General features: G+C 38.6%; 1 protein-coding gene across 4 annotated transcripts in view; it reads left to right on the top strand.

Moving 5' to 3' along the window:
- Nucleotides 1-26,223, top strand: part of PPP4R4 (protein phosphatase 4 regulatory subunit 4) — a 105,219-nt gene that overhangs the window by 73,506 nt on the left and 5,490 nt on the right. For 3 of the 4 annotated variants that reach the window (XM_034768034.1, XM_034768036.1, XM_034768035.1), the window contains 15 exons: nt 719-888; nt 2,662-2,781; nt 4,973-5,050; nt 7,041-7,124; nt 7,971-8,153; nt 10,785-10,890; nt 11,721-11,868; nt 14,664-14,808; nt 17,716-17,757; nt 17,863-17,937; nt 21,265-21,340; nt 21,763-21,843; nt 22,199-22,292; nt 23,457-23,527; nt 25,888-26,038. In XM_034768034.1, coding sequence (XP_034623925.1) covers nt 719-888; nt 2,662-2,781; nt 4,973-5,050; nt 7,041-7,124; nt 7,971-8,153; nt 10,785-10,890; nt 11,721-11,868; nt 14,664-14,808; nt 17,716-17,757; nt 17,863-17,937; nt 21,265-21,340; nt 21,763-21,843; nt 22,199-22,292; nt 23,457-23,527; nt 25,888-26,038 — 1,624 coding nt within the window. Of the gene's footprint in view, nt 1-718; nt 889-2,661; nt 2,782-4,972; nt 5,051-7,040; nt 7,125-7,970; nt 8,154-10,784; nt 10,891-11,720; nt 11,869-14,663; nt 14,809-17,715; nt 17,758-17,862; nt 17,938-21,264; nt 21,341-21,762; nt 21,844-22,198; nt 22,293-23,456; nt 23,528-25,887; nt 26,039-26,223 lie in introns of those variants that run through there. The other variant, XR_004645436.1, reaches the window with a different exon arrangement.

Here is a 26,223-nt window from a genome sequence, read left to right as displayed (position 1 = left end):
CACTTGGATTCCTGGCTGCTCTCGGGGCTGAATCTGCAGCTCAGAATCCTCAAAGCAGTGAGCTGTACAGATGCTCCCCTTGCACCACCAGCATGTGTCCTGCACTGAGGCCTATGAGGCTACGGCAGTGTAGGGCCACTTAGGTTAGCTCTAAACTGGTCCTGTATCATGGGATTTCTCCTCTAACTTTATGATCCCTATACACCTATAAACTGGAAATCCAGCCCATTGATCCTTTAAGTGTAAGGTGAAATTCACTGTACTACAGGTGGCCCAGATAAACCCCTCCATGCTACTTAAACCTTTAAGGTCCCAAAGGCTTAATTTGTGCAGAGGGCTTTGCCTGAGCTCAGTGAGAATGGTGGTGGTGTTCAAGGATTTGGAGGCAAGAAGGGGAATAAATGTGACCCTACCACTTTTAAAATATATTCACAATCCTCCCAAATGAAACCCTTAATATTCTAAAAATTATATATTTCTAAAATACAGAAGTGAAGATTCCTTCTTCTATGGGTAGGTTTAATTTTTCTGTAATCACTATTTCTCCCTACCACTTGCAATAAGGAAATGGTTCCTATTGGAGTCATTATATGAGAATGAATAGGGGAAATGGTTTATTTGATTGCTCTGGAAATAAACTCAAGTTGTTGGATATTGTTAGCTTTTTCCCTGATATTCTGTAGCAAAAAACTTAAGTATTAGTGTTGTATTTTTAAAGGAATTTTTACTCCAGAGCAACACTTGAGATTTTTGGAATTTTACAAGAAACTTTGCACACTGGGCTTACAGCAGGAAAATGGACACAATGATAATCAGATACAACTTCAAACCTTAGAGCAAGAAAAGAAGTATATATCAGTAAGGAAGAACTGTGCTTACAACTTTCCAGTAAGTTAACTACTATTTTATAAAACTTACATTGTGCACATTAGCCACAAAACAGGAATAGATGTAAGATGTAAAATCTGTTACCATATAGTATATTGTGAGCCAAATCTGAACTCCTGTGCAAAGCAAAATTAAATTGACTTAGTGCAGGGATTCTCCAAGAAGGCTTTAAGTAAAGCTAAGTTCTTGTCACAGATATTTTTAGTAAAAGTCATGGACAGGTCATGGGCAATAAGCAAAATTTCATGGAAGTCCATGACCTGTGCCGGACTTTCATTAAAAATATCCCTGACAAAAGAGAGAGAGAGATGAGTTCAGCACCCATCGCTTCTAGGTGTTGGGGTCCCCTGCCACTGCAGTGAATGGGAGCTCTGGGGTCCCCCCACACGGCAGCTAAGCAGCTCTGGGGGGCCCCTGCTGCTTGCAGAGGCAGGAAGCTCTGGGGGGATCCCTGCCACCTGCGGTGAGTGGGAGCTCTGGGGTCCCCTGTCGCCTTTGGGAGCTGAGCTGCTATGGGATCTCCTCATCCCCCACTGCGGCTGGGAGTTCCGAGGGGTCCCCACTGCCCACTGTGGCTGGGAGCTGCAGGGTCCGCCCACTGCAGCCAGGAGCTGCAGGGTCCTGTCACCGGAGGGGACTGGGAGCTACAGGGGGAGGGGGGAGCAGGAGGCTGGCTGGGAGCCCTGGGGCTGAAAATATCACAGGGGTCAATGGAAGTCACAGATTCCGTGACTTATCTTCATCCCCAAATCACAGAAAACCAGTGGTGAGTTTTGACCAAGACATTCCTGTCATCAAAGATCTCTCACATATACTGTTCCCTCAAAGCTTCTTGTACAATGGCATTGAAAGAACAGCTGTTATGTAAGCTCTCCATAGCTGGGACCTTCCCACCCATTCTGCACAACTGGCTTTCCAAGGGGCACAGGATTTAGCTCTGAGTGAGCTAGATATGTGTCTAACTCATGAATCCTCATGTATTTGCTAAATAAAAGGTCTTTTCACATATATAGAAATGAGGCTTTTATGCTTAAAACTATTGTTTCTATTAATCTGCCTTCTAGTTTGAATGTTTACAGGTATCCTTTATATTTAAAGGAACATTTCTTTGTAGTCAACCTTATCCGCCACATTTTTTTAAGTTGGCTTAAAATATGCACAAAGTACATAATTAGATATCTACTGGTTTACTTGAGCAAATACATGTTTTGTGCATACACAATGGTAGCCAAAATTTCAGAGATTGGCTTTGTTGCTGGCTAAACATGTAATTTATTTATGTGTTTTTAAAAGCTCCAATTGAAGGTTTTAGTTGTTTAGAGAATAATTTAAAATATGTAAAACTAAAGGATCCATATTCACAATACCAAGACTTTTTCCTGCCCTCCTGGAACTGACCCAATCTCTCAGAATATAGATTGCCCGTTAGTTAACTCATCATGAAATAATAGGTTCCTGTGCAAACTATCCTGTATTTCTCAATCTGTCTCTTCAGAAGAAGCCTTGCAGCAGGTCCAGCAGTTAGTTGATCCAAATTGTATCAGACCATGGGGGTAGGGGAGAGTTCCAGAGTTGAGGACCAGTCACAGAAAATGTCCTATCAGCAGCTCCCCCATTTTTAAATCAGTGTGTATTAGCTCAAATGTCCTGCTGATTGCAGCAGCAGTGGTATCACACAGAGGAAGAGGTGGTCCGTCCAGTAGCTGGAATCCCAAACATTTTGGCCCTATATGTGTACATTTGGATTAAAGACTCCATCTTATTTGTCCACAGGCCATGATTGTTTTTGTGGATCCGAAAAACTTCCATTTGGAACTATACTCTACATTTTTCTGTCTTTGTCATGACCCTGAAGTGCCAGTCAGATACACTATGGCTATTGGCTTATATGAAGTAAGTCCAGAAAGTTTTTTTGTTAGTACTTCAGATTTTTTTTTTTTGGCTTTTTAATATTGTATGTGGTTTTGATACTTGTCTGCTTAAATTGACATTTGTTGTATTTTAACTACGGAGTGCCTCAGTGAGAAAACTTTGGAAAATTTGCTAAAATTCTTCAATTTATTGAAAGTCTTCTGATATATAATTATAATCCACTACACACCTTTTAAATATGTTTTAAGGGACTGGAAATTTAACTAGAAGGAGGTTGTCATTGATTTTGGTGAGGGAAGTTTTGGTGTGGTGGATTAGGAGGACAGCAGATCGGAAAGACTCCAGGACAGGAAATTTAAAGTAGTGTAAATAAACAGTATGATCCAAAATTTTGGAGATAAAGGGCCAGAGGACAGGAATTGGGAGAAATAAGTGGGATTAAGGGAAAGAATTCTTCTCCTCCCCCTCAATCCCCCACACACATCCCAAACCAGTGGGGAGAGAGTAGATTTTAAAAAAAGCGAGAAGGATGGTATGTGAGGGAGACATGAGTGAGAGAAAGTGAGAAAAGAATATGCTGCATTTGATCTAATTCTGCAATCCTCTAGGACTGTAGGATTTGGGGCTTCGTTGACAGTGTGTGGAAGACATTGTAAGCACCAGGTCTAAGCAAAACATTGACTGAATTTTAATATTAACAGTTAGAAAGTTATAGAAATGTAACAAGTATGTATATTATAATTAACTGCTTGGTTTTGTATAAGCTGCACTGTACTGTTTTATTAAATATATTAGATGGCGTGGTTTTGTAGGTATTAATGATTTTTAAATGGAATGAATTGCACAAATGAATGTAAAATCCCCTTCCTCAATTTAATAATAATCCATACTCTTTAGATGGTGACTTTCATCCAAGGATTGCAGAGCTTTACTGTAAGCCTCAGAACAACCCAGGGCTCACTCTTACTGTCCCCAATTTATAAACAACGGAGAATGAGGCTGAGAGATTAAACAGGTTGTTGAAGGTGTTACGGTGAATTTCTAGTAGAGTTAGAAATAAGACCAGTGTGTCTTGACTCCCTGCTTTAACCTCTACACAACATTGCCGTAGAAGGAGATAATTGAAGCTAGTAGTCGAAATTGTATAAGTAGCATATAATTCTGCAAAATCCTGTACTTCATGTGTCTACCCCCAGACACCTTTAAAATGATATTTGAATAAATAAAAGAAGATTATTTTAGCCCTGTAAAAAGGACTCGTGAGATTACACTTGAAATGCTGTGCACAGTTAGGGTATGTTAATGTGTTATTATCATGTCATCAGTGTAATTAGTCAGCCAAATGTCACACAGATATCAGTAATTTATGATGCTCAACTCTAGTTGGATATATTTCTGATTTAATATACTCTGTAGCCATTTCCTAAAATAAATTATATCCTTCCTCTTAGCTGGAGGTAAACAGATTGTTAGCATGAGCTAAGTGAAACAAAGAAAATGATTAAAGAGTATCAAGTATCTCCAAAGGAAGCTATGATTTACCCCACATGGCTGAGAAGTCCAATTTCTTGGCACTTTTCTCTTGTTTGTTGCCATATGTTGTTATTGATTGTTTTAACATTGACATCAGGCTTACTGCAGAACTTTAAATGTGACTTGTGCATGCTAATCAAAAGTGCCAGCAGCCTTGGAGTTTATGAAGTGAAAACCTCAAATAGCAAAGATTAGGGAGGCTTAAGGCCCATAGCTGATGCCAAACCAACCTTTATTTCTTCAATTCAGCTGTCTGACTCTGTTACCTCTGTTACTGGAGCATGCAGCAGGCTGTTTTAAAAGCCCGGAATGTTTCTCTAAGTATTTGCAGGCCACCTTTAAAAAAAAAAAAAAAAAAAAAAAAAAACCTTTGGAATATAAACATTAGAAAAGGAAGCTCTTGTTAACCCAGTCTCAATGGCATGTTTAATAGTTATGCAACAGCCTGGTGTTCATTTTGCATGCTGTTATAAAAGCAATGTTATATGCTAATGGCAGGAAAGTACATAACCTCAACAATTTTAAAGTGCAATTTGTGGATGTTAGAGATTTGTTCAGCATCCCTACTTTCATATTTCTAGTCAAACCGTATTGAAAAGTAAATGCAGCTATTTTAACTGTTGTATTTCCATGAAACTAAAGTGTGTTGTTGTTTGTTTGTCTTACTGTCATTTTTTAGGTTGCTAAGCTTTTAGATTCGGGTGTGTATGTAATACATAAAGAACTGGTAACACTACTACAGGATGATTCATTGGAGGTAATATATTATTTGCTCTTTTTTATTTGTTGGTTACATTAATAATGCTTACCAACAATACAATAAACCAATATAATGAATGTTTGAAGTGAAAAGCTTTACTTCTGGTTCACATTTTCTATAAAGATTCAAGGAGTCATTTTAGACACAGATTTATCTTGGTGCCTTTTGAAGGTGATGACTGTTGGAAAATAAAAGGGGAAAAAATAGGGGGATATTTCAAGTCAATAACCCTCCCCTGTTTTTAACATATTTAAAATTTGGTTGAACATGGTATAATTTATCAGAGGTGGCAGAAGTTCTCTTTGAATGGATACATACATACAGGTACATACAGAAATCTAAGCATACTAAGCATGGAGAATGGGGAGAATCAAGGAGCAGGAGGAAGTCGGAGTGTCAGAGGAAGTCCAGGTGGGTACTCTGTATAGGGAGGGGGGCGAAGTTGGGGTTTCAGGATAGATGCTCTGCATGGAGCGTGGGGAATAGTTAGACCATCAAGGAAGGAGTGGGAATGGGAATGGGGTGAGTGTGCTCCCTGGGGAGTGAGAAGAGCAGCTGGCTCCGGGCTGGGAAGTGGGGGCCCAGTGGCTTGCACCAGAGGTGGCTGATCCCAGCCTAATCACCTGGTTTCCTACCTGCGCCCCAGACCAATCCTTGGCACTGCAGCAGCCGCTCGAGTCCCTCCGGGTCTCGCTCTTGCCTCTGCACTCCTGGAGCCCTGCCTGGCTTGAGCTCACAAAACAACTTGCTTAAGAAGGATATGCAGGGTCAGAAACATAGATAAACAATAATATTTCTGTTGCAGGGGCGCTAGCCCCCCCCAACCCAGATTCCACTGCCCCTGTAACTTATCTAGATTGATTCATTAATAAAATTACATGTAAATCGAATAATTTTCAGGATACATAGATTATGGAGAGGTTTCAAGTTTTTGGGTTATTTTTCTTTCTCTGACTGAACAGGAGGTATGATAGTGTTGTGATTAAGGGACAGGACTTATAGAAAGGAGACCTAGATTTTTGTCCAGGGTCTGGCACAGACTTTCTGTGTAACCTTGGGCTACTTACCTAAATTTCATGTGCCTCAGTTTTGCTATGTGTAAAATACTTAATCATCTTGCAAAGATGATGTGAGATTTTTGGTTCTCCATTGAAATGGCCAAATGATTAAATAAGAAAAAAGCAATTCAGCCCCAATGCAGTAAAAAACTGAAGGAATTTCAACTCTCATCTTTAGCATGTGACTACTCCTTTTGAATTCAGTGGAATTATTCCAATATCTGGACCACTTTGTTTTGTATAGGGCCATTGGTCAAGATATTGAAAAATGAATATGGATTTTGGGTGCTCAGCTTGAGACACCTTAAAAGGGGCTGATTTTCATAAAGCAGGTTCTCAGCACTTCTGAAAATTAGGCCCCTTTAAGATGTCTCAAGTTGGGCACTCAAAAATTGAGGATCTAAAACCATCAGTCATCAATTTAGGAGTTGTCCCTACAGTGTGCTTAACAGTGTTATTTCTAGTCTAGTTTTAAATGCCCCAAGCTTTCAATGGCATGTTATTCTGCATTTCCAGTGTATTATATTTTACTCTATCTAAAGTGCAGTTTTGCTAAAGCTGGATAAAAAAAGAGTTTTAAGTTTTGTCTGGCAAAAATTGTCCAAAATATATTTATTTGCTTTCATATCTGATAAAGTTCTTACTAAACTGTCTTACGAAACTGCTGAGGTACATAGACAGATAGTTACATTTTAATATTTTATATTGTGAATACATTGGTTTAAAAGATCTGACTGTATTATGGGTATGATCTTAGTAATATCATCAGAACAAATAATGGGACCTGATTCTCCTTTCATTTATATTGGTGTAAAAGAGTAGTAACACCACTGAAGTCAGGAGGGACTTACCAGTGTCAGACTTGGGCAAGAGAAGAATCAGGCCAAGTAAATTTACAAATATGATTAATCCAACATTTTTTTAAATAGGTATTAGATGCACTGATAAGTCACCTTCCTGAAATTCTTGAACTTATGACTACTGGAGGAGAAAACAGTGGATCAGAAAGCAAGGTAAGCAACCTGTGTTTTGTAGTTTAGTTTTAAACATGAAGAAGGTAAGTACTGAAGTTGTTTCACGTATGTAATGCTCATTGAAATCACCGAGAGTCTGTTTTCAGAAGGACTATGGGACCGGATCCTGACTCTTATAAAACTGCAAACTGACATTTGTATTTGTTTGTTTATTTATATACATATCAAGAGGGAGAGATAATTATATAGATGTAAGGCCCTTCTGTACAATGCAAAAATTTTCAGTTTACACATACCTTCTTTCTGAATAAATAACCACAAAGTTTCCAAAAGGGATCAAATTTTCAAACATAGTTGCTAAGTTGCATCTAAGTTGTGTAATTGCATCTTTGTGGTTTCATAGTCAAAGTACTGTAGTTGTATATGTCTAATAGTGATTTGCATGCACATCTGGGTAACTTTATGTAGAACTGCCCTTTCAGACTGTTAATCCTTTTAGGAGGAATGATGGCCTTGTGATTAGGGTACTGAACAAGTACTTGGGAGACCTGGGTTCTACTCCCAGCTCTGCCACGTACTCCCTCTGTGATCATGGGCAAATGCCTCAGTTTTCCCATCTGTAAAATGGGGATGATACTACCCTACCTCACGGGCATGCTGTGAGTACAAATTTATTAATGTAGTTTGTCCATTGCTGGGGGGCCATATAAAATCATGACTGTATAAATGGATTTTGCATATGCAAAAACACAGGCTATCATCTTAAAATAGAAACAAATCAGTCTTGTCGATTTCTAAATTAACATAATTTTTAGGCTTCAATTAATACTGTGTCATAACAAATTGAGATTTTAAATTTTTAATGCTTTTATTTTATATTTTTAGTTATTGACTGTCCCTGACTTGATTCCAGCACTAACGACTGCGGAACAGAGAGCAGCAACTTCTTTAAAATGGAGAACTCATGAGAAGTTACTACAAAAATATGCATGCCTGCCTCATATCATATCAAGTGATCAGATTTATTATCGTTTTTTGCACAGAATGTTGACAATCATTATGACAAATGTGAGCCCCAAGCTCTCTCTATCTCTCTTCTATTGTTTTCATATTTGTTTCTGATGCTTTAGAATGACTAATGCAATATAAATAATACCTTTATGTACTATTTATTTTATTTAAACTTAGTATTTATTATATTATCTTCTATAGAACAAAGTTAGGTTGTTGACTGGTTTTATCACATAAGACTAAGAAAATGCTCAAAGAACAAAAACACACCTTTCATAGGAAAAGTTGGACTTAATTAACATTTCATGAAATTGTCATGTATTCTTTTCTGGATTTCCCTTCCAATGCCATTGCTGATTCTCAATAAGTTTTTGTGTAAATCAAAATTTTCTCGTCTGAAAAATGAATCTTTTGCTTGATCCCTTAGCTTACTTTATATTACACTCTTTCTTATGTGACATTTAATTCCATGGAGTAAATTGTGCTTTAGAAAGACTGGATTGGGGCTTTGTTAAATTAAATTCAAGGGGGAAGGGTACTATAAAAGAGCAGCAGTTGTTGTTATTTTTGGTAGCACTAGTAGTGTGCTAAGTGATTTCCAAAAACAGTAGAAAGTGCAGTCCCTATACCAAGGAGCTTAAACACACACACAAAAAAAAGGACGAAGAGAGTAGAGAAAGTGGGTAAACTATATAAAAAAAGGTCAAAGTTGATGGGCCCAATTCACCATTGCATTACTCCAGTTTTAGATCAGTGATGTGCCAGTGATTTCTGTGGAGTAATGCAATGGTAAATCAGGCCTCATATTGCTTACTAGCAATAATAGGAGACAAAATGTGCATGACATTTATACTAAAACTAATATATTTTAAAAAGCAAAGGATGTGGGAGCTCTTTATTATTTTCGCACACTGGGACATATGAATAAAATATGAATGGTAAACTTTTTGCAGTGCCATGACCTACTTCAATGTGAATATTTGGTAACTATATAAAAAGCTGACCAATAAACAGGTTGTCGGAAAATGGAAAATGAATGCCAGAAAAGCAAAACATTTTTAGTTTTCACCCAACAACCAAAATATTTAAATTTGGTATGCTACTGTGCTGCTTCATGAAAGCTGTAGTTCAGTTGCTTCATGCTCCCAGTCTCCTCTCCTGTCCAGGCTCTTTGGTCGGACTACATATCCTATTATGCACCATTGTCTTCCCTCTGGGTGAGAGGAGGCAGTACATTATAGGAGTCCCACAGCCATGATGTATCATGGGATATGAAGTCCGGCTTGGGAACTCAGCCCCAAAAGGAGAATGAGGACATGAGGCAACTGAACTACACCTCCCATGAGGTATTGCAGTAGCAAATCCGAATCCAGATATTTTGGGTTTTGGCTGAAAATGTTTTGGTTTTAAGAATTTTTTTTAACAAAAAAAAAAAAATAAATCAAATTTTTCTGCAGAAAGCTGTCGCTTTTCATGACTCTTTTTTGTGTGTCTTAAAGATAAGCATGTGCCTAAGTGCTTTACTTGAATAAGGATAGAATTAAGCACATGCTTAAGTGCTTTGTTGGATCATGGAGAAGGCTACGTTTATGTCACAGAGGTCATGGAAGTCACGAAATCCCTGACTTCCAGAGATCTCCATGACATTCTCTGCTTCAGTCCCAGGGGCTGCTGCACGCTGGAGCTGGCAACCAGTGGGGTCTTGACAGGGTTCCAGTGACAGGCCGACAGTGGCACTAGGTGACTGTGAGGTGGCCTGCAAGGTTCCAGTACAGGTGACAGACTCCTGAGGGGGCCCTCTTCAGGGTTCCAGTAACAGGTGACAGCCTTGTGTGGGGAGTGGGGGATGCCTCGGGCAAGTGGCTGAAGGTATCCCATTTTCTCTTTGGGAAATACGGTCACCCTGCAGCTCCTAGCTGCCCTGGGCAGAGGGCCCCCCACCCTGTAGCTTCCAGCTGCTGCAAGTGGAGGGGATCCCCACAGCTCCCAGCTATCACTGTGGCAGGGGAAACAATAGAGCTGCAGCAGCAAAAGTCACAGACAGGTCACGGCTTCCGTGAATTTTGGTTTATTGCCCGTGACCAGTCCGTGACTTTTATTAAAAATAACCATGACAAAATCTTAGCCTTAATCATGGGCCAAAATTATAGGTCTGTAAATACTACACACATCAGGAGCCATGCAGAGCCACAAAAACTGAAATTAAAATGCAGTATACAGTAAGTTATGTTCTACATGCGCCTAGAACACAATACAGGTTCAATGTTAAACATTCAGACCTTTTTAAACATCTGAATTTGTTCCTAAATTTTATGGAACCAAATTTTTTCAACCAGTTGTGCCTATAAATTATTGTTTGGCTGTTATCAGCCTGGAAAGTGACAATTGTTTGAATTAAAGAAGAGGTCTAATTAGATATTAATGGAGTATTTGTAAAAATACTTTATCTGAGTAGATATTAAAAAGCATTTTAACTTGAAATATAATATCTGTTAATCTTAGAATGAAAAAATAATGTAGAATATATTGCAAGGGGAAAAAAAGGAAAATAGAGCCACATGCCAAAATATCACACTTTTAGAAGGAACCTGATGAGTTGTTGTCTATTTTTCTGTTGTAGTTGATAGTGTCCAGAAGTACCTATACATGCCTTTAGATGTTTTAACTATATTTCCTGTTTCTTTTAAGAATGTTCTCCCTGTCCAAAAAGCAGCTGCTCGAACTCTCTGTGTTTATTTACGCTATAATCGCAAACAAGAACAGAGGCATGAAGTCATTCAGAAATTGATTGAACGTAAGCAGTAATTTTTTCTTGATTACTTTATGAGAAGCAAATTAATTCTGGTAAACGAAAAGGAGATGGTGCTTAGGGTTGTACTCTGTAACCATATAATCAATGAAGAAACAATATTCAGAAGACATACGGGACCACCAGTTTGGCCCACAGTGTCATCAGATAACACGTGTGAATATGTACCACAGCTATGCAAAGTACTCAGCAGGAAGAGTCTATGCAGGAAATCTACAATTTGCTGAAAGATCCTATAAACCACACTGCTGGAATTCAATATTTTTAGCTGAAGGTGCTATAGAACACTAGAGGCTGCATTTTAAAGAGTGCTGAATGATAAGTTTTCTGAAAAATGAATAATGTATAGAGGATTTAAATAATTTAAAAGCAGCTAACAAGTTTGACCTACTGATCTGTACTGTAGTTCCTCAAAAATTGCATAGAAGGATGAAAAGCCCTCATTAACGATCGTTAGTGTTTACACAGCTCTAGCTTCATGCACCTGATATGTGGTGTGAAATGCACAAGTTTCTGTTCCATGAACCAGCTGTGTCACTTGGTAGTTCTGATGTTTCAGTGGGTTAATCAAACACAAGAAGATGAAATTCTGGCCCCCCATTGAAATCAGTGGCAAAACTGCACTGTCTTCAGTGGGGACAGGATTTCAACCAGAGAGTGAATTTGAGATAGGCTGACATGCTGGGGTTTGTGACAAGTTTATTGGCCCCATCACAAACCTTAAAATCACTTTCAATCTCAGGATAATCTTTGAGACATGAGCTATTTCATTCTGAAAACTTTACAGATAACTTTTTTGGGATTTTATTTTCCAGAGCTGGGCCAAGGAAAAAGTTACTGGAACAGACTTCGTTTTTTAGACACCTGTGAATTCATTATGGAGCTGTTTTCCAAATCATTCTTCTGTAAATACTTCTTTCTACCTGTGCTTGAGCTTACCCATGATCCAGTAGCAAATGTGAGGTATTGTACCAATTGTATGAAATCTTATATGGAAAAAAACAACCCTATTAGTTTCATGGTGTATATTAATATAATATTAAATGGCTTCTTTAAATAAGTTGAGTAACAGGGCTAAGATTTTCTATGATCGTTTAGAAGATTATAAAACATCCAGAAGAACATGGTATGATAGGGCACAAAAGCATGGTTTTTATAAAGTTAAATCGTGCCTATTAATCTACTACAGCATGTCAACATAATAGTGGTTAGAGGAGGACCATATATCACATCACTTATTTGTACTTTTACAAAGACCTTTATAGGTCTATTAAAAAAATTAGATGCCTGATTCAAGACCCATTAAAATGAATGGGAGTCTCTCCCATTGAATTAATTGAACTTTGGATCAGCCCTCAGTTGGCACAATATGAAGGCTAAAGTACTGACTTAAATAGAAAATGTCTAGGACAGAAAAAAATAGGAATAAATTATCAATTTTCAACATAAAAGATTCACTGTGGGGTGCCTGCAGGTTCTGTGCATGGATCTTTATTGTTTAATACATTTGTTAATGATCTGGAAGCGAACTGAACAGTGCAGTAGTGAAATTTGTGTCAGTCACAAAGTTATGTAAGTTAATCAAGACGAGAAGACTGTAAGGAACCTCAGAAGGACTTAACAAAGTTAAGTCAGCAGAATGGCAGATAAAATTTATTGATGACAAATACAACTTTTTTTTTTAAAAAAAGAGACACATTCTGTAATCCATTGGAATATAAAAATAAAACCTAAATATTAAACGTGAAATAATTTCTCTTTGAATGTTGGGAATATTATTTTTTTTACATTATGTATAAAGTTCTACATATGTGTACCTAGGGTTGTGTAAAAATTGTATTATTCTGATATTATATTGTATATTTAAGAAATGGTGATCATGTAACAACACTAACTCATTTGAAAAAATACTAACTCCAAATGTATGTGCAAAAGAGGGCACAGTTAAAGTTGCACAAACAGCCTTATCTTTGTCATGTCCAAACTTTAGAGTATTTCACTTTGCAACCTTAATATTCTTTTAATATAGTTTTTGCATGAGAATGGTATAGTGAAGGTAGTGGATCTTCTGTTTACTCTTACCACTAATACAAGAACAAAGAGATATTCAGTGGAATTAAAATGCAACAAATTTACCACTGATAAAAAGGAAATGCATTTTACAGAATGCATCAGTAGCCATTGTCACAAGTTATCAGCATGGCCAAAAGCTTAGCAGGATTCATAAAAGTGAATATGGATATTGAGAGCATCCACAGTTGTATCAGTATGCTAAAAATAAACAGTGATTTAAAACCTCATATATCCTGGTATAAATCAGCTACTAACTGGTGGGGTTAAGTAAAAACTTCCTCTGTGGACATCTTATTCCATAATTTTCTTCTTGCGGTTTATTTTAACTTTCTCTCAAACATCTGGCACTGGCCATTCCAATCGCCCATTGACCAGATCCGATACAGCATTTTTTATATTTCTACTCTTATATTTCAGTACGTACACAGTGTTTCAGATTCCACATTTTGTAATAATATAGTATACTATTTTTGTACTGAGGGCATTATAGAAAATGCTTTCAGGGTTGTAAATATATTAGTTTTGTATATCTGAAGATCTGTTTGAAAATAAGGACATTTTGCTTCCTGTATTTATATTTATTTCTTTAATCAAACTGAATTTATATTATGAAATCAGAGAATCATTGAAGAAAACTGAAAAATGTTAAATTTGCTGTTTTGAGAAAATGGCCTCAAAAATTTAGTTTCATAGCTGACAAGGTACAGCTTTGTGTATATGATTCCATTATAATAAAACTCTTTTTTTTTTTTAAAGAGTCTCTGCAGGCATTTTCTACTGTGTAAAATTGAGCGTAATTATTTTAGAAAGATATTTACAGTTTCTTGCAGTATAGTAAGCCATTATGGAGAACAGTACTGGAAAGCCTATTCAATACTTTATAGAATTTTGAATGTTCAGTGATATTGTATCAGGCAGTGACAACTTTATCATTTCAGTGTGAGCACCTGCAAAACTGCTAGGAGTCAGAAGTGCAGCCACATTTCATTATCCCATCCAGATTTACCCTGAATTCTTTAGAGGGTCTCCTCCCCTTCAGCCTTACCTCCACCCTGTAGCCCTTTCATGTGATCATTCATCTTCAGGTCAGGGAGAGTTTGTTTAGACTAAATCATCTAGCAGTGTCACAATATAGAGCACTTCCTCTCCTGCAGTAGCCTGGAAGACCAGAGACCAAGAGTAACATTTCGAAAAGTGTCTAAAGTCCTATTTTCAAAAGGGACTTAGGCACTTAAGAGTCTAAATCTCATGGACTTTCAGTGAGACACAGGCTTCAAGATGCCAAAGAACCAGACACTTAAGGGAGTACAGCACCTGCATGCTTTTGAGAATCCCACCAGGCACCTATCTAGACCTTTAGGTGCCTAAATACTTTTAAAAATCTGTCCCTAAGTCCCTTTTTTGAAAATAGGACTCCGGCTCTGAAGTCACTTAGGTGCCTTTGAAAATTTTACCCTGGGACTGGAAATAACTTACATTTTAAGTGTTGCTTTTCACATTCTTCAGCTTTGCTTTTCATTCTTACCTAGTCAAAGGACTTCATAAAAATCAAGTTTAGAGTTAGGCTGGAAAATAAAGCAGATATGAAGTGGAGTCAAATTGGCTACTGCTTTTATTAAACAATGGAACCAAATATTTGCTCACAGTCTGCATTAGAAGTTAAATATGAATTCCTTTTCTTATAGAATGAAGCTTTGCTATTTGTTGCCAAAAGTGAAATCTACCCTGAAGGTTCCCACGGACAAACATTTACTTCAGCAGTTAGAGTTGTGTATAAGAAAACTTCTGTGTCAGGAAAAAGATAAAGATGTCTTGACTATTGTAAAACGAGTAAGTATTTTTCTAATCAAGGAACATTTTATGTTGCAGCTGTCACTGTAAATTAAGACTATTGATGTCCTGGCTTCAGTCTTTGCTCTTGAGATTGGGATAGGAGGTCAAGGACTCTGTTATCCTTTTTGTCAGTTTGAACAATTGGAATCAGAGAAAATGTCAGATTGAAAGATATTATATTCTGCTGAATTTAAGACAAGGAGATATTTTCTTGGTTTCTTAAAATACAGTTAACTGCTTGACACTGTGAGTCAGGCTTTCTTGTTTAGTGATTGTCTCAGCCTGCTCCAAGGGTAGCAGTATGAATACAGGTATGAGAAGAAAGGTTCACATTGGTACAAATGAGCAAGAATCCTTGAAGTATAAATCTTTTGCTATTGTTTCTATTCTTTAGTGACAAGATGCATTTTCATAGTGCTAGATTGTACTTATTCCCAACACAGCCACTCAGGAAAGAGGTGGGAAGTAAAAATGGCCTCTTCTCCCAGTGCAGCCAGTTTAGGACTACCTGGATTGCAGTCTTTATGGATGCATGCCAGCTGTTTCCCCCTAAGAGCGTGTGGGCGGGGTATAGATTAAATATAGCTTTGCCTCCTCATATACGTCAGCCAGCAGAATGAGTATGCTACATCCCATAAAAGGCTGGGGGTCGTCACAAATTACTCTACCTCTCCCCAACTCCTAGTTTAACAGGGGAGCCCCAAGAGATATTGACAGTGTCTGCATTACTCTCATGCCCTCACTTTAGCACAGTGTAGCTAACTTTAGATCATATATAAATGGCACAATTTAGCCCTTCCTTTGTGAATCAGAGTGGGATTTGGTGAGAAAACAGACCTCTATGAGTATTTTCTGATTGCAGCATTAACTTCTCAGCAGATGGGTTGTTATATAAGCTCAGGGAGGATGCTTACATCAACTATGGGTCCATCAACTTGGCTATTAGTCAAGATGGTTAGGATCACAAATCCATGCTCTGGGTTTCCCTAAACATGTAACTTCCAGAAGCTGGGACTGAATGACAGGGGATAGATCACTCAATATTTGCCTCATTCTGTTCATTCCCTCTGAAGTGTCTGGCACAGGACACTGTCAAAAGACAGGATATAGGATACAGATCATTGGTCTGACTCAGTATGGTCATTCTTATGTTCTCAACAATACAATAATGTTTCTTCAGTTTTAAAAAAAATCCTTACAAATGGAACCCCTATTAAGGTATGTTAGCAACAAGAAGGAGGTCAGGGAAAATGTGGGACCCTTACTGAATGGGAGAGGCAACCTAGTGACAGATGATGTGGAAAAAGCTGAAGTAGTCAATGCTTTTTTTGCCTCGGTCTTCACAGACAAGGTCAGCTCCCAGACTGTTGCACTGGGCAGCACAGTATGGGGAGAAGGTGAGCAGCCCTCAGTGGTGAAAGAACAGGTTAAGGACTATTTAGAAAAGCTAGACATGCACAAGTCCGTGGGCCCAGATCTAATGCATCTGAGGGTGCTGAGGGAGTTGGCTGATGTGATCGCAGAGCCATTGGCCATTATCTTTGAAAACTCGTGGCAATTTGGGGAGGTCGTGGATGTTTGGAAAAAGGCAAATATAGTGCCCGTCTTTAAAAAAGGGAAGAAGGAGAATCCAGGGAACTACAGACTAGTCAGCCTCACCTCAGTCCCTGGAAAAATCATGGAGCAGGTCTTCAAGGAATCCATTTTAAAGCACTTGGAGGAGAGGAAGGTGATCAGGAACAGTCATCATGGATTCACCAAGGGCAAGTCATGCCTGACCCACCTGATTGCCTTCTATGATGAGATAACTGGCTCTGTGGATATGGGGAAAGCAGTAGACGTGATATACTTTGACTTTAACAAAGCTTTTGATACAGTCTCCCACAGTATTCTTGCCAGCAAGTTAAAAAAGTATTCACTGGATGAAATGACTATAAGGTGGATAGACAGCTGGCTAGATTGTTGGGTAGTGATCAACAGCTCGATGTCTAGTTGGCAGCAAGTATCAAGCGGCGTGCCCCAGGGGACGGTCCTGGGGCCGGTTTTGTTCAACATCTTCATTAATGATCTGGATGGTGGGATGGATTGCACCTTCAGCAAGTTCGCAGATGACACTAAGCTGTGGGGAGAGGTAGATATGCTGGAGGGTAGGGATATAGTTGCCAAGAAGGCTAACGACATATTGTGCTGCATTAGTAGGAGCATTGCCAGCAGATCGAGGGAAGTGATTATTCCCCTCTATTTGGCACTGGTGAGGCCACATCTGGAGTATTGCATTTGGCCCCCTCACTACAGAAAGGATGTAGACAAATTGAAGAGAGTCCAGTGGAGGGCAACGAAAATTATTAGGGGGCTGGTGCACATGACTTGTGAGGAGAGGCTGAGGGAACTGGTCTTATTTAATCTGCAGAAGAGAAGAGTGAGGGGGGATTTGTTAGCAGCCTTCAACTACCTGAAGGGGGGTTCCAAAGAGGATGGAGCTAGGTTGTTCTCAGTGGTGGCAGATGACAGAACAAGGAGAAATGGTTTCAAGTTGCAGTAGGGGAGGTCTAGGTAGGATATTAAGAAAAATTATTTCAGTAGGAGGGTGGTGAAGAACTGGAATGGGTTACCTAGGGAGGTGGTGGAATTTCCATCCTTAGAGGTTTTTAAGGCCAGGCATGACAAAGCCCTGGCTGGGATGATTGAACTGGGGTTGGTCCTGCTTTGAGCAGAGGGTTGGACTAGATGACTTCCTGAGGTCTCTTCCAACCCTAATCTTCTATGATTCTATGAAGGTATTGAATGTCAGTATTTTAAGCTTTTCTACCATGACAAGTTTCCCTTTAAGCTAAAACTTAGCATGTTCTTGGAGTTATTGGACAGCTTAGGGTAAAAATATTATTTTAACTTCTTTTTTTATAGACGGTGTTAGAATTGGACAGAATGGAAATCTCTGTGGATGCTGTAAGTGCCTTCCAACTTTTACACTTGCAAGTGAGAGTTAAAAATGTATGGCATAATATATCGTTATTTCTATTACTGTTTTGTTTTATTTTAAACTTTAATCAGTTTCAGAAAAGGTTTTATGAAAATGATTTGTTGGATCAAGAGAAAGAAAGAGAAGAACAGCTCCTGTTGGAAATGGTATGTTTTTTAATATAATATGCCAGCCATAGTTTCATAGCTTAAAGCTAAATATTAATGTATGCTGTTGGGAAGGTGATTCCAGGGTATGGGTGTAGTGAAGTGTGTGTTATGGAGGTGCACTGGGGTCTACATAGTTTTCTTTTCAATTTTAAGCACTTTAACAACACTCCTTTATGAAATTTTCCAAGAGAGCCTCATGTTTTGGCAGACTTTTGTAATATAATGATCTAAATACTTCAAAATTCGCACTCAGCTTCAGTATGCGAAAAAGCTAATGTCATAACTTTTCTTGTGTGCCAAGAAAGCCAAAGGAGGCTGTGTATCTGCTGTAGGCTTTCTTAATAAGAAAGAAGGGGTTGGAGCCAGTGACAGCTGTAGCCCGGCAGGGGGGAGGCTCAGTGTGGGTTGCATGGAGCACAAGGGGCTAGGAGCCACTCAGGAGCCACTCAGTGTTGGAAAAGAAGGCAGATAAATGCTATTGCTTCCCTGCCGCTCTGGCTTCTGAATCTACTGTGGTTCACTGGAGCTGTAAACCTGGCAGAACTCTGCAGCTGGCACTCCCCCGGGTAGTCTACCATATCCCTGGATGCTCACACTCCAGCCAGTCAGCTCTCCATATGCCTACGCTGCAATGAGGGTATGTCTATACTGCAAATAAAAACCCACAGCTGACCCGTGGGGCTCAGGCTGCAGGCCTTTGTTACTTCAGTGTAGATGTTGGACTCAAGCTGCAGCCCAAGCTTTTGGATCCTTCCACCTCACAGGGTCATAGTGCCCTGGCTCCAGCCCAATCACGGAAGCTTACACTGCAATTTCAACAGGCCGTTAACCTGAGCCCAGCAAGCCTGAGTTAGCTGGCCTGGGTAAGCCATGGGTTTTTAATTGCAGTGTAGGCAGGTGCCAGTTGCTCCCTGACCTGTCTGGTGTGTGAGAGCTGAGGGCCTGATAGGTTTTGGAGGAGGATTTGCCTGCTTTAGCACACCACCTCTTGTTCACAGTGGCAGGACTCCTCTCAAACGAGCCATCACAGGTTCAACACTGACCTGGAAATACTACCTTGTCCTTCCAACACTGCTACAGAGCCCTCATACCTGACCTTCTTTGTTCTCTGCAGACACCACTGAGCCTCTTGTGCTGGGCACTGGCATCCCCAGCTCAAGCTCCATTCACCAACACCTTAGGCAGCCTCTCTGCCCTGCTCAACTTCCTCTGCTGATCTCAAGCTCCAGCCAGATCTAGGTAGCAAGGCTGTCTTGTGAGCTCAGTCAAGGGGTGAGATTGGATCAGTGCCTGGGCAGGAATGCCTAAGGGACTTATCCAACTAATTTCTGAGCTGATTTCCCACCCCTGCTTTGCAGTTCTATACTCAGTTCAGTCCCAGTGCCCACCTCTACCCAGATTTCTTGCATTTGGAACAGGGAAGTAGGAGCTGACTTGGGCACAGGTGCTTGTGGATTGGGACTAATTCAGACTCCCCGAGCTTCCCTATCATGCTTCCCCTTTATAGCATGCTCATGTTAGCTTGGCCTGGGCCTGGTGGGGCTATGCTGCATGCTCCTGACCGCACCTACCTCTGTCGGAGCCCCATACCCTCTACTGCCACAACCCCACACTTGTATGTCCTCACCCTGATGCACCTCTCCCCACTGAGACTCCCACGCCTGCTGGTTGTCCCTTGCCAGAGTCCTGTAGTGTCTTACCTGAAACACACCTCGGCAGTCCCATATTCCTACCGCAGGCATATCCTGGCACCTCCAACTGGCCCCAAGCCAGAGCCTCACACTCCCCTCAAAGGCATTGCATGTATCCAATTGCTCAAGCTTAACTCCAGCCTCAGAACATTTTAGTTAGAAGTAACACATTCTACATTCATATAGTAAAAATATGAGATGATGGTCAAATGTCTCAGTCTCACTGAGGCTGGAATTAAGTTGTGTGTTCGAGCATGGTTTTGAGGAACTTGATGTGTTCGGTGCGTGGTTGCCTGAGGAGTGTGAGTACATCTGGTCAGTATGAACTAATCTGGTTGTTAATGGTGCATAAATTGGTGATTTTCTTGATTTCAATTATTTAGTTAATTGGAACTACACTTGAACAATCTTGACTATGATTTAATGAAGTTTTTTTGTGTGGATAGTAACTAGAATTCTATATCAAAGAAAAAAATAGACCTTTCTAGATTCAATTGGTGTGTGTGTTATGAGATGTGGTACAGGAAAGCAAAGATAATGTTACGTAGCTTGGAGGGGAAGCGATCATGCTTACTCTGTTTGGAAAGCACCAAGCACACTGAAGAAGTTACTAAAAATAATTTGACTGAAATGATATTTCATGCATAGATCTATAATTATGTGTACTATCTGTTATAAAACTAGCTAATAGTACAGACGTGAAAATGAGTTTAGTAAAATATGAGAAATTATTATATTTGGGTCAAATACCTTGTTTTCAATAGAGGCTTATTAACTCCAGTAAATACTGTAGATGCTAATTTTAGAGAAAGCATAAAGCTTGAAAAAATACATTGGTTATATCAGTTTGGATTTAAATATTGTCCATCAATGTTGATTTTGTATCTTCATGCTGTTCATTAGCCAGATCTTTAAATTCCATATGTAGTCTAGAATCATAGTAGCCACATTGCACAATAGATATAGCATTTCCTTTTTAAAAACCCAATTTCTGTGTTACAGCTTCTCATCTTTCTGGCTAACATTTCTCTTGCTTGATCTCGGCCTACCAGCATCTTTTTGAGATAGTTTAATAAAAATCAAGAAGCTTTTGAGTTGTAAGAATCTGAATAAATAGTAATTTTCATCTGTTAAGAAATTTTTCAGAGCCCTTCCTCTGCTTGGTTAATTCAAAAGCAGGTATACTTTAAAGTGTTGCACTTAGCTTGTGCAAAGTCATGTATGAGGAATTGTTTTGTTTTGTTTGTTTTTGTTTTGTTTCAAGAAATGTGTTTTTAAAAGAAAACAATACATTGTCAAAACCAACATACTGAGCATAAATTAATTACCATTTTTCATGGAGGGGAACATTAGGACCAAATTTCCTGAGTCAACTTTACGTTGTGTTACCCTACTCTTTTGTTATGATCTCTACTACAGTAAAAGCACACTAGATCATTCAGAGTTTTTACTGGGTTCCAGCTGATAGTCATTAGTGAACATATGACAGTGTTATTGATAGAGGGGGACTATGTTCAAATAATAGAAGAAATTAATTTGTAGGTTGGTGGGTTGGGAGCATGCTCATTTACAGGAGGTCTTCAACCTGTGTGGAGTGTAAATTCTCATTCTTATGAAATTGTTTCCATAATAGGAACAATTAGAAAAAGAGAAGCAGCAGAATGAGGGAAGGTCTACCAGTATCAGTGATAAAATATTCGAAAAGAAGCGTAAGTTTTTTGGTTTTGTGGGTTCTTGTTTTTATTTTAGGGGGGTGATTCTTGGTAAATGAAGTTAATATAGTATTGTTTTAGGAAACATGATGGTGGGTGTTTAACTTAGTAACGAACTCTTGTTGTTTTGTCATGCTTTTCTTAAAAAAGGGTGATTTATAAAAAATGGTTTTGGTGTGTTACATAGCATAATATTGATTTCATTAATAAAATACATGTCCACTACGATGTTTTCTGCTAAGAAGGTAGTAGTATAATTGTCTGTCTGCCTCTTATTTCTAAGGAGCCACTATCATACTATTATAGTATTATTACTATTTCACCCAGCATCATACCAGAGTTGTATATAATATTTTACATCTTTATGTAAAGTAAGGCTATTTATCAGAGTGCAGTATTTATGATAAACTTTGTTTTAGGTAGAGACAGTAAAACATCATCAACTTTGTCAAAAAGTATATCTCTTTCTGTTTCTGGAAGCTCTTCAAGTGCATCAACAAGTAAGAAACAACCCTTTAAAAATTTTCTAGGATACTTGTATTTCCCCTGTGTAAGTTTGAAAACAGACAAAGATACCATTGATTCCCTTGGGGCCAGCCTTTCACCTGTTGTGCACATAAGAAAGCATTGTAGTTAGAAAACACGTGGTCTTTTTACACTTCAATATTTTCTTGATTGTTGTTTAGTAGTTTATAATGGGTGATATAAATGAGATTTATTGCTATATTATCTTCCAGCTCCTTTAATTAGCTTAGACTGAGAAAAAGTAATGTAAATAGACATTCTTACTACTGATAAAAGACAACTTGCAATAATTTCTGCACTTTAAATGTATTTGCTGCTTATTTGTTTCAGGCAAAGAAGGGAAGAAATCTAAGTTGGTTCGAAGCCAGTCTTTCAGTACTCAAGCACTGCATCCAAAATATGGCAACATAGACAAGTGTTCTAAGTATGTTTTCTTCGAATGAATTCCACTCTTAAAGTCAAATTCTGGCTACCCCTTATAGAAATATATATGTATTCTCCAAAACATGGAGAATATACACCCCAAAATGTACTCCTGAATTCTAAGGTGTAACACCCCAAACCATCTTGTAGTTGTGCAAAGCAGGACATAACCTGTCCCATCTCAGAACTCTGAATAACCTATGGGGTATATTATCCATTATCACCTAATACTGGTTTGTACTTATAGCATACCTGCTTTTGGCCAAATCACACCACTTTTCCTATGTTGTGCTCTCATTTGCAAAACACTTCAGGATATATTTTCCATCTGGGTATTTCCATCCAGGACAATGGCACAATGAATACTCTTTTTGCAGCAATTGTTATCCACCTTATGCAGACACCCTTATTCCTTTTATTGTGCCATACCCCTACATGGACAACATGCCAGACTTCTGTACAGATGTAGTAAATGCTTAAGGCACTAGGTCAGCAGTATTCTTTAGTGCATGCCTAACTTTAAGCACGAGTCAGTAGGACTGCTCATGTGCTTAATGTTAGGTGCGTGCCTAACAGTGGTGCAAGTACAGTAGTACAGTCCGGTACACCATACCAGTAAGATATTTATAGCTGGTGAGGCATACCGGAAACACACAGGAGTAGCCCACCCCAGCCCTTCCATGCAGCTGCATCTCCTGAGTCCTCCTGCCTGGGGTCTGTACAGAAAAAGCCTCCAGTGCAGCGGGAGGAGGACAGAGTCCTCCCCCCCCCCCCCAGATAATGTGGGATGAATGTGGATCATGAGGAGGGGACGGGGAGAGCAAGGGGGCCCTGGGATGGGGGTGGGGAGGAGTCACATGGGGGGGCACAAGAGGTGGTCACATGCCCCCCCCCCCTTGGTGTCCCTCCCAGGAGTGCAGCATACTGGCAAGAAATGATTTCTACTTGCACCACTGATGCCTAAGTACCTTGTTAAATAATGGCCTAAATCAGCAGTTTCTTATAATTGGGAAGGGTGTGAATTTTTTGTATTTGGGTGAAAAAATACCATTTTAATACAAATCTGGACTTATAAATGGCAAACATTTGAAGACCCAGAAACAATGCTTGTGACGTACTTAGTTTAATGTGCAATAGGTAATTTATCACCTAATTATTTTTCTAGTAAAAGTTCTGCAACAGGATATACTTCTTCTATACCAGGAGTGGGAAAGGGTTCTATGCTACCATTTAGTGGTAAGTGGTGTTGTTGTTGTTATATGTATCAAAATAGCTCCTAGAGCCCTGGAGAAGATCAGGGCTCCATTGTACTGGGTACTGTATCAACACCTACTAAAAGAGGGACTTTCTGCTTTAAAACAATAGGACTGTAATTGACAAAAGGAAAAGAGCAGGAGAGGAACATTGATAGCAACACCTGGTTACATAAACTAGCCATCTGATAACTATCAGGTTGCAAGTAAAAAAAAAAATTGATAATCCCTACTGGCCACCTCCCTAGCCATTATCAGTTTGGTGTTCTGTTGTAGTCCCAAATGAGACTTCAGAAGAATTTGAAGTAAAATTGTACAGGGTCTTTACAAATTAATTCTGGAAGAGTGTTCCAGGCATAAAGGGCAGCATAAGATAAAGCGCAAAGTGACTGGTTAGAGAAGTAGACAAGCCAGTGATGGAGAGCTGCATAGTTGATGGACTAGGGAAAACAAGAAATGATGGTTAACAAGGTTAATCCCAGGAAAGATTAGTTTTCTATTATTTGAAATATCTCTTTTTTTATTTTAGATTGCATAGTTTAATTTGTTTAGTTTCCAGATAAGGAATGATCTTTAAAGATCATTACTACATTAAGTCTAAATTTCACTCTGGCTATCGACAAGTGGATAAGCATTAATTTGAGTCATATTGTGGCCAAACCAAAGATCTTTTAAAATAGTAGTTACAGATACTTCCAATGTCAAATGCTTATACAGTACAAAAGCTATACAATCAAAAATGGTTCACCTAAGTGTAGTTAACATTAGCCTGTTTAAAAATGTCGATGGCACATAAGATTTGAGACATCTATATACTAAACCTGCTTCATTTTACTCTCTGAATATAGGTTTGCAGAACTCTTGCAGAAGGAATTCCAGAATTGCCAACCCCAAGCATTCAAAAATCATGAGTCAGACCATAAAAAAAAAATCATAAGAATTAAAAATGATAAATGTAGAGTTCTTTTTATTTGTCTTCTGGAGTTGGAAACTTTAGGTTAATGTTGTCAAGCTTTTCTCTGCAGCCACATTGGCTCTAAACTTCAATTTTTAATTCAAATATGAGATTATCAAGTAATAACATGACCCAGCTGTTGGGTGCTTTTTAAAAAATCCAGATGGTGACACTTGAGATAAAATCCTCAGAGTTGGCAGCATTGGAATTCTGTCTAGGTAGAATTGCCTGTTGCAAATGTTATGTCAGATATAGCTAAGCCTGCTCCAATACCCCTTACTAATCAAACAGGCATAAATCTGACTGATTTCCCTCTGATAGTCATTATAATTGGACAATTTAAAAATACCAAATAAAGATGGTTCATATTGACCCAAATGCTCTTCCTTGATTTGATCACCTTGTTCCTCAGAAGGCACCTATGTTGCCCATTTTCACTGAGATCCTTTGAAATTTAATTAGAAGTAATAAGTTCTGACTTTTCCTCCATGCCCCTAGAGGAGTTTGACTCCATCCTGTCCAAGATGCTAATAAAATCATTTTTTAAGCACCAATTCATTTAATAACCATTTTCAAATATGCTCTTCTGCGGTGTTCCCAGGTTCTGATTCCACTTTAGGATTTTTGCATGCAAAGGCAATGAGAGGATGTGTTGCTTTTTCGAGGTTGGACTAAACAAAGACAGTGATCTTGCACTGCTACTCTATATCCTGAACATGGTCTAAACAAGCGGATTTCATTCTCCAAACCCGTTAATGTACTTATAGAATTTTTTATTTTTTTTTTATATATGTTTGTTGATTAGCGATTTGCAAGCATTTAGAGATGGGATCCTATGGAAAAGACAGCCTAGCACTCAGTAAATAAAGAAATATGTTCATATTTATGCATTGACCAATTCTTAATATACTTTTTTCATTTTTAGTTGCTTTTCCATGTTGCACATTTTTCCAAAAACAATTTTTTTTAAGTAGTAGACACTTAGACATGAATTTGGACATCCCTGACTGGTGTTTTTAAAAATAGAAATTAGACCTCTAGATGGCATAAATTGCGCTTGCAATTATTTGCATTCACAAATTTTGTATGTAGAAAGGGAGACCCAGTTTTAAAAAGCTGCATATAAGACATATATAATATGAGACATTTCATATATTAAAATTGATTCATTTTCTGTAGACCTTCTCAAAAAGTCTATAAATTATCAGCTATTTTTCAGTACTTCGCCACACAATTAACTTTTTAGTAAAAATCTTTAAATTAGCAAAGTTTTTTTGTAAACAGGACAATTTTATGCTGCTCACCTGTTCAACCTACTGATAGATGTGTTGTCACTGTGTTTCATTCAGACTTAATTCCCTGTATAATTGTCTACTGCTTTCTTTCAGATGATTCATTCCGGACTCGTTCCACCAATATTAGTGGGAATGCTGTCTTTTCTTCCACTGCCCCCGTAGCAACTTCCTCCCGTAATACAGCTAACTCAGTTGACCAAAAGAACAATGGGACTAAAGACAGTCATTCACGAAAGATGAGCTTGTAAGTGATTGATTATAGTTATGAGCACCTTAAGGGAGCTATTTACAAATGGAACTCAGAACAGCCTGTAAAATTGCAGGGTTTATTTTTGTGTGTGTCCATATCTGTTGCATGCAATTTTCCATTCCCAGATTTGGGGTTGTCAAAAGCATTTTTAGGACTATATTTTGCCCCTTTAAAGTCTT

Source organism: Trachemys scripta, chromosome 4, assembly GCF_013100865.1.
Source record: "Trachemys scripta elegans isolate TJP31775 chromosome 4, CAS_Tse_1.0, whole genome shotgun sequence".
Lineage (NCBI taxonomy): Eukaryota > Metazoa > Chordata > Testudines > Emydidae > Trachemys > Trachemys scripta.
This window is presented reverse-complemented; position numbering and strand designations above follow the sequence as displayed.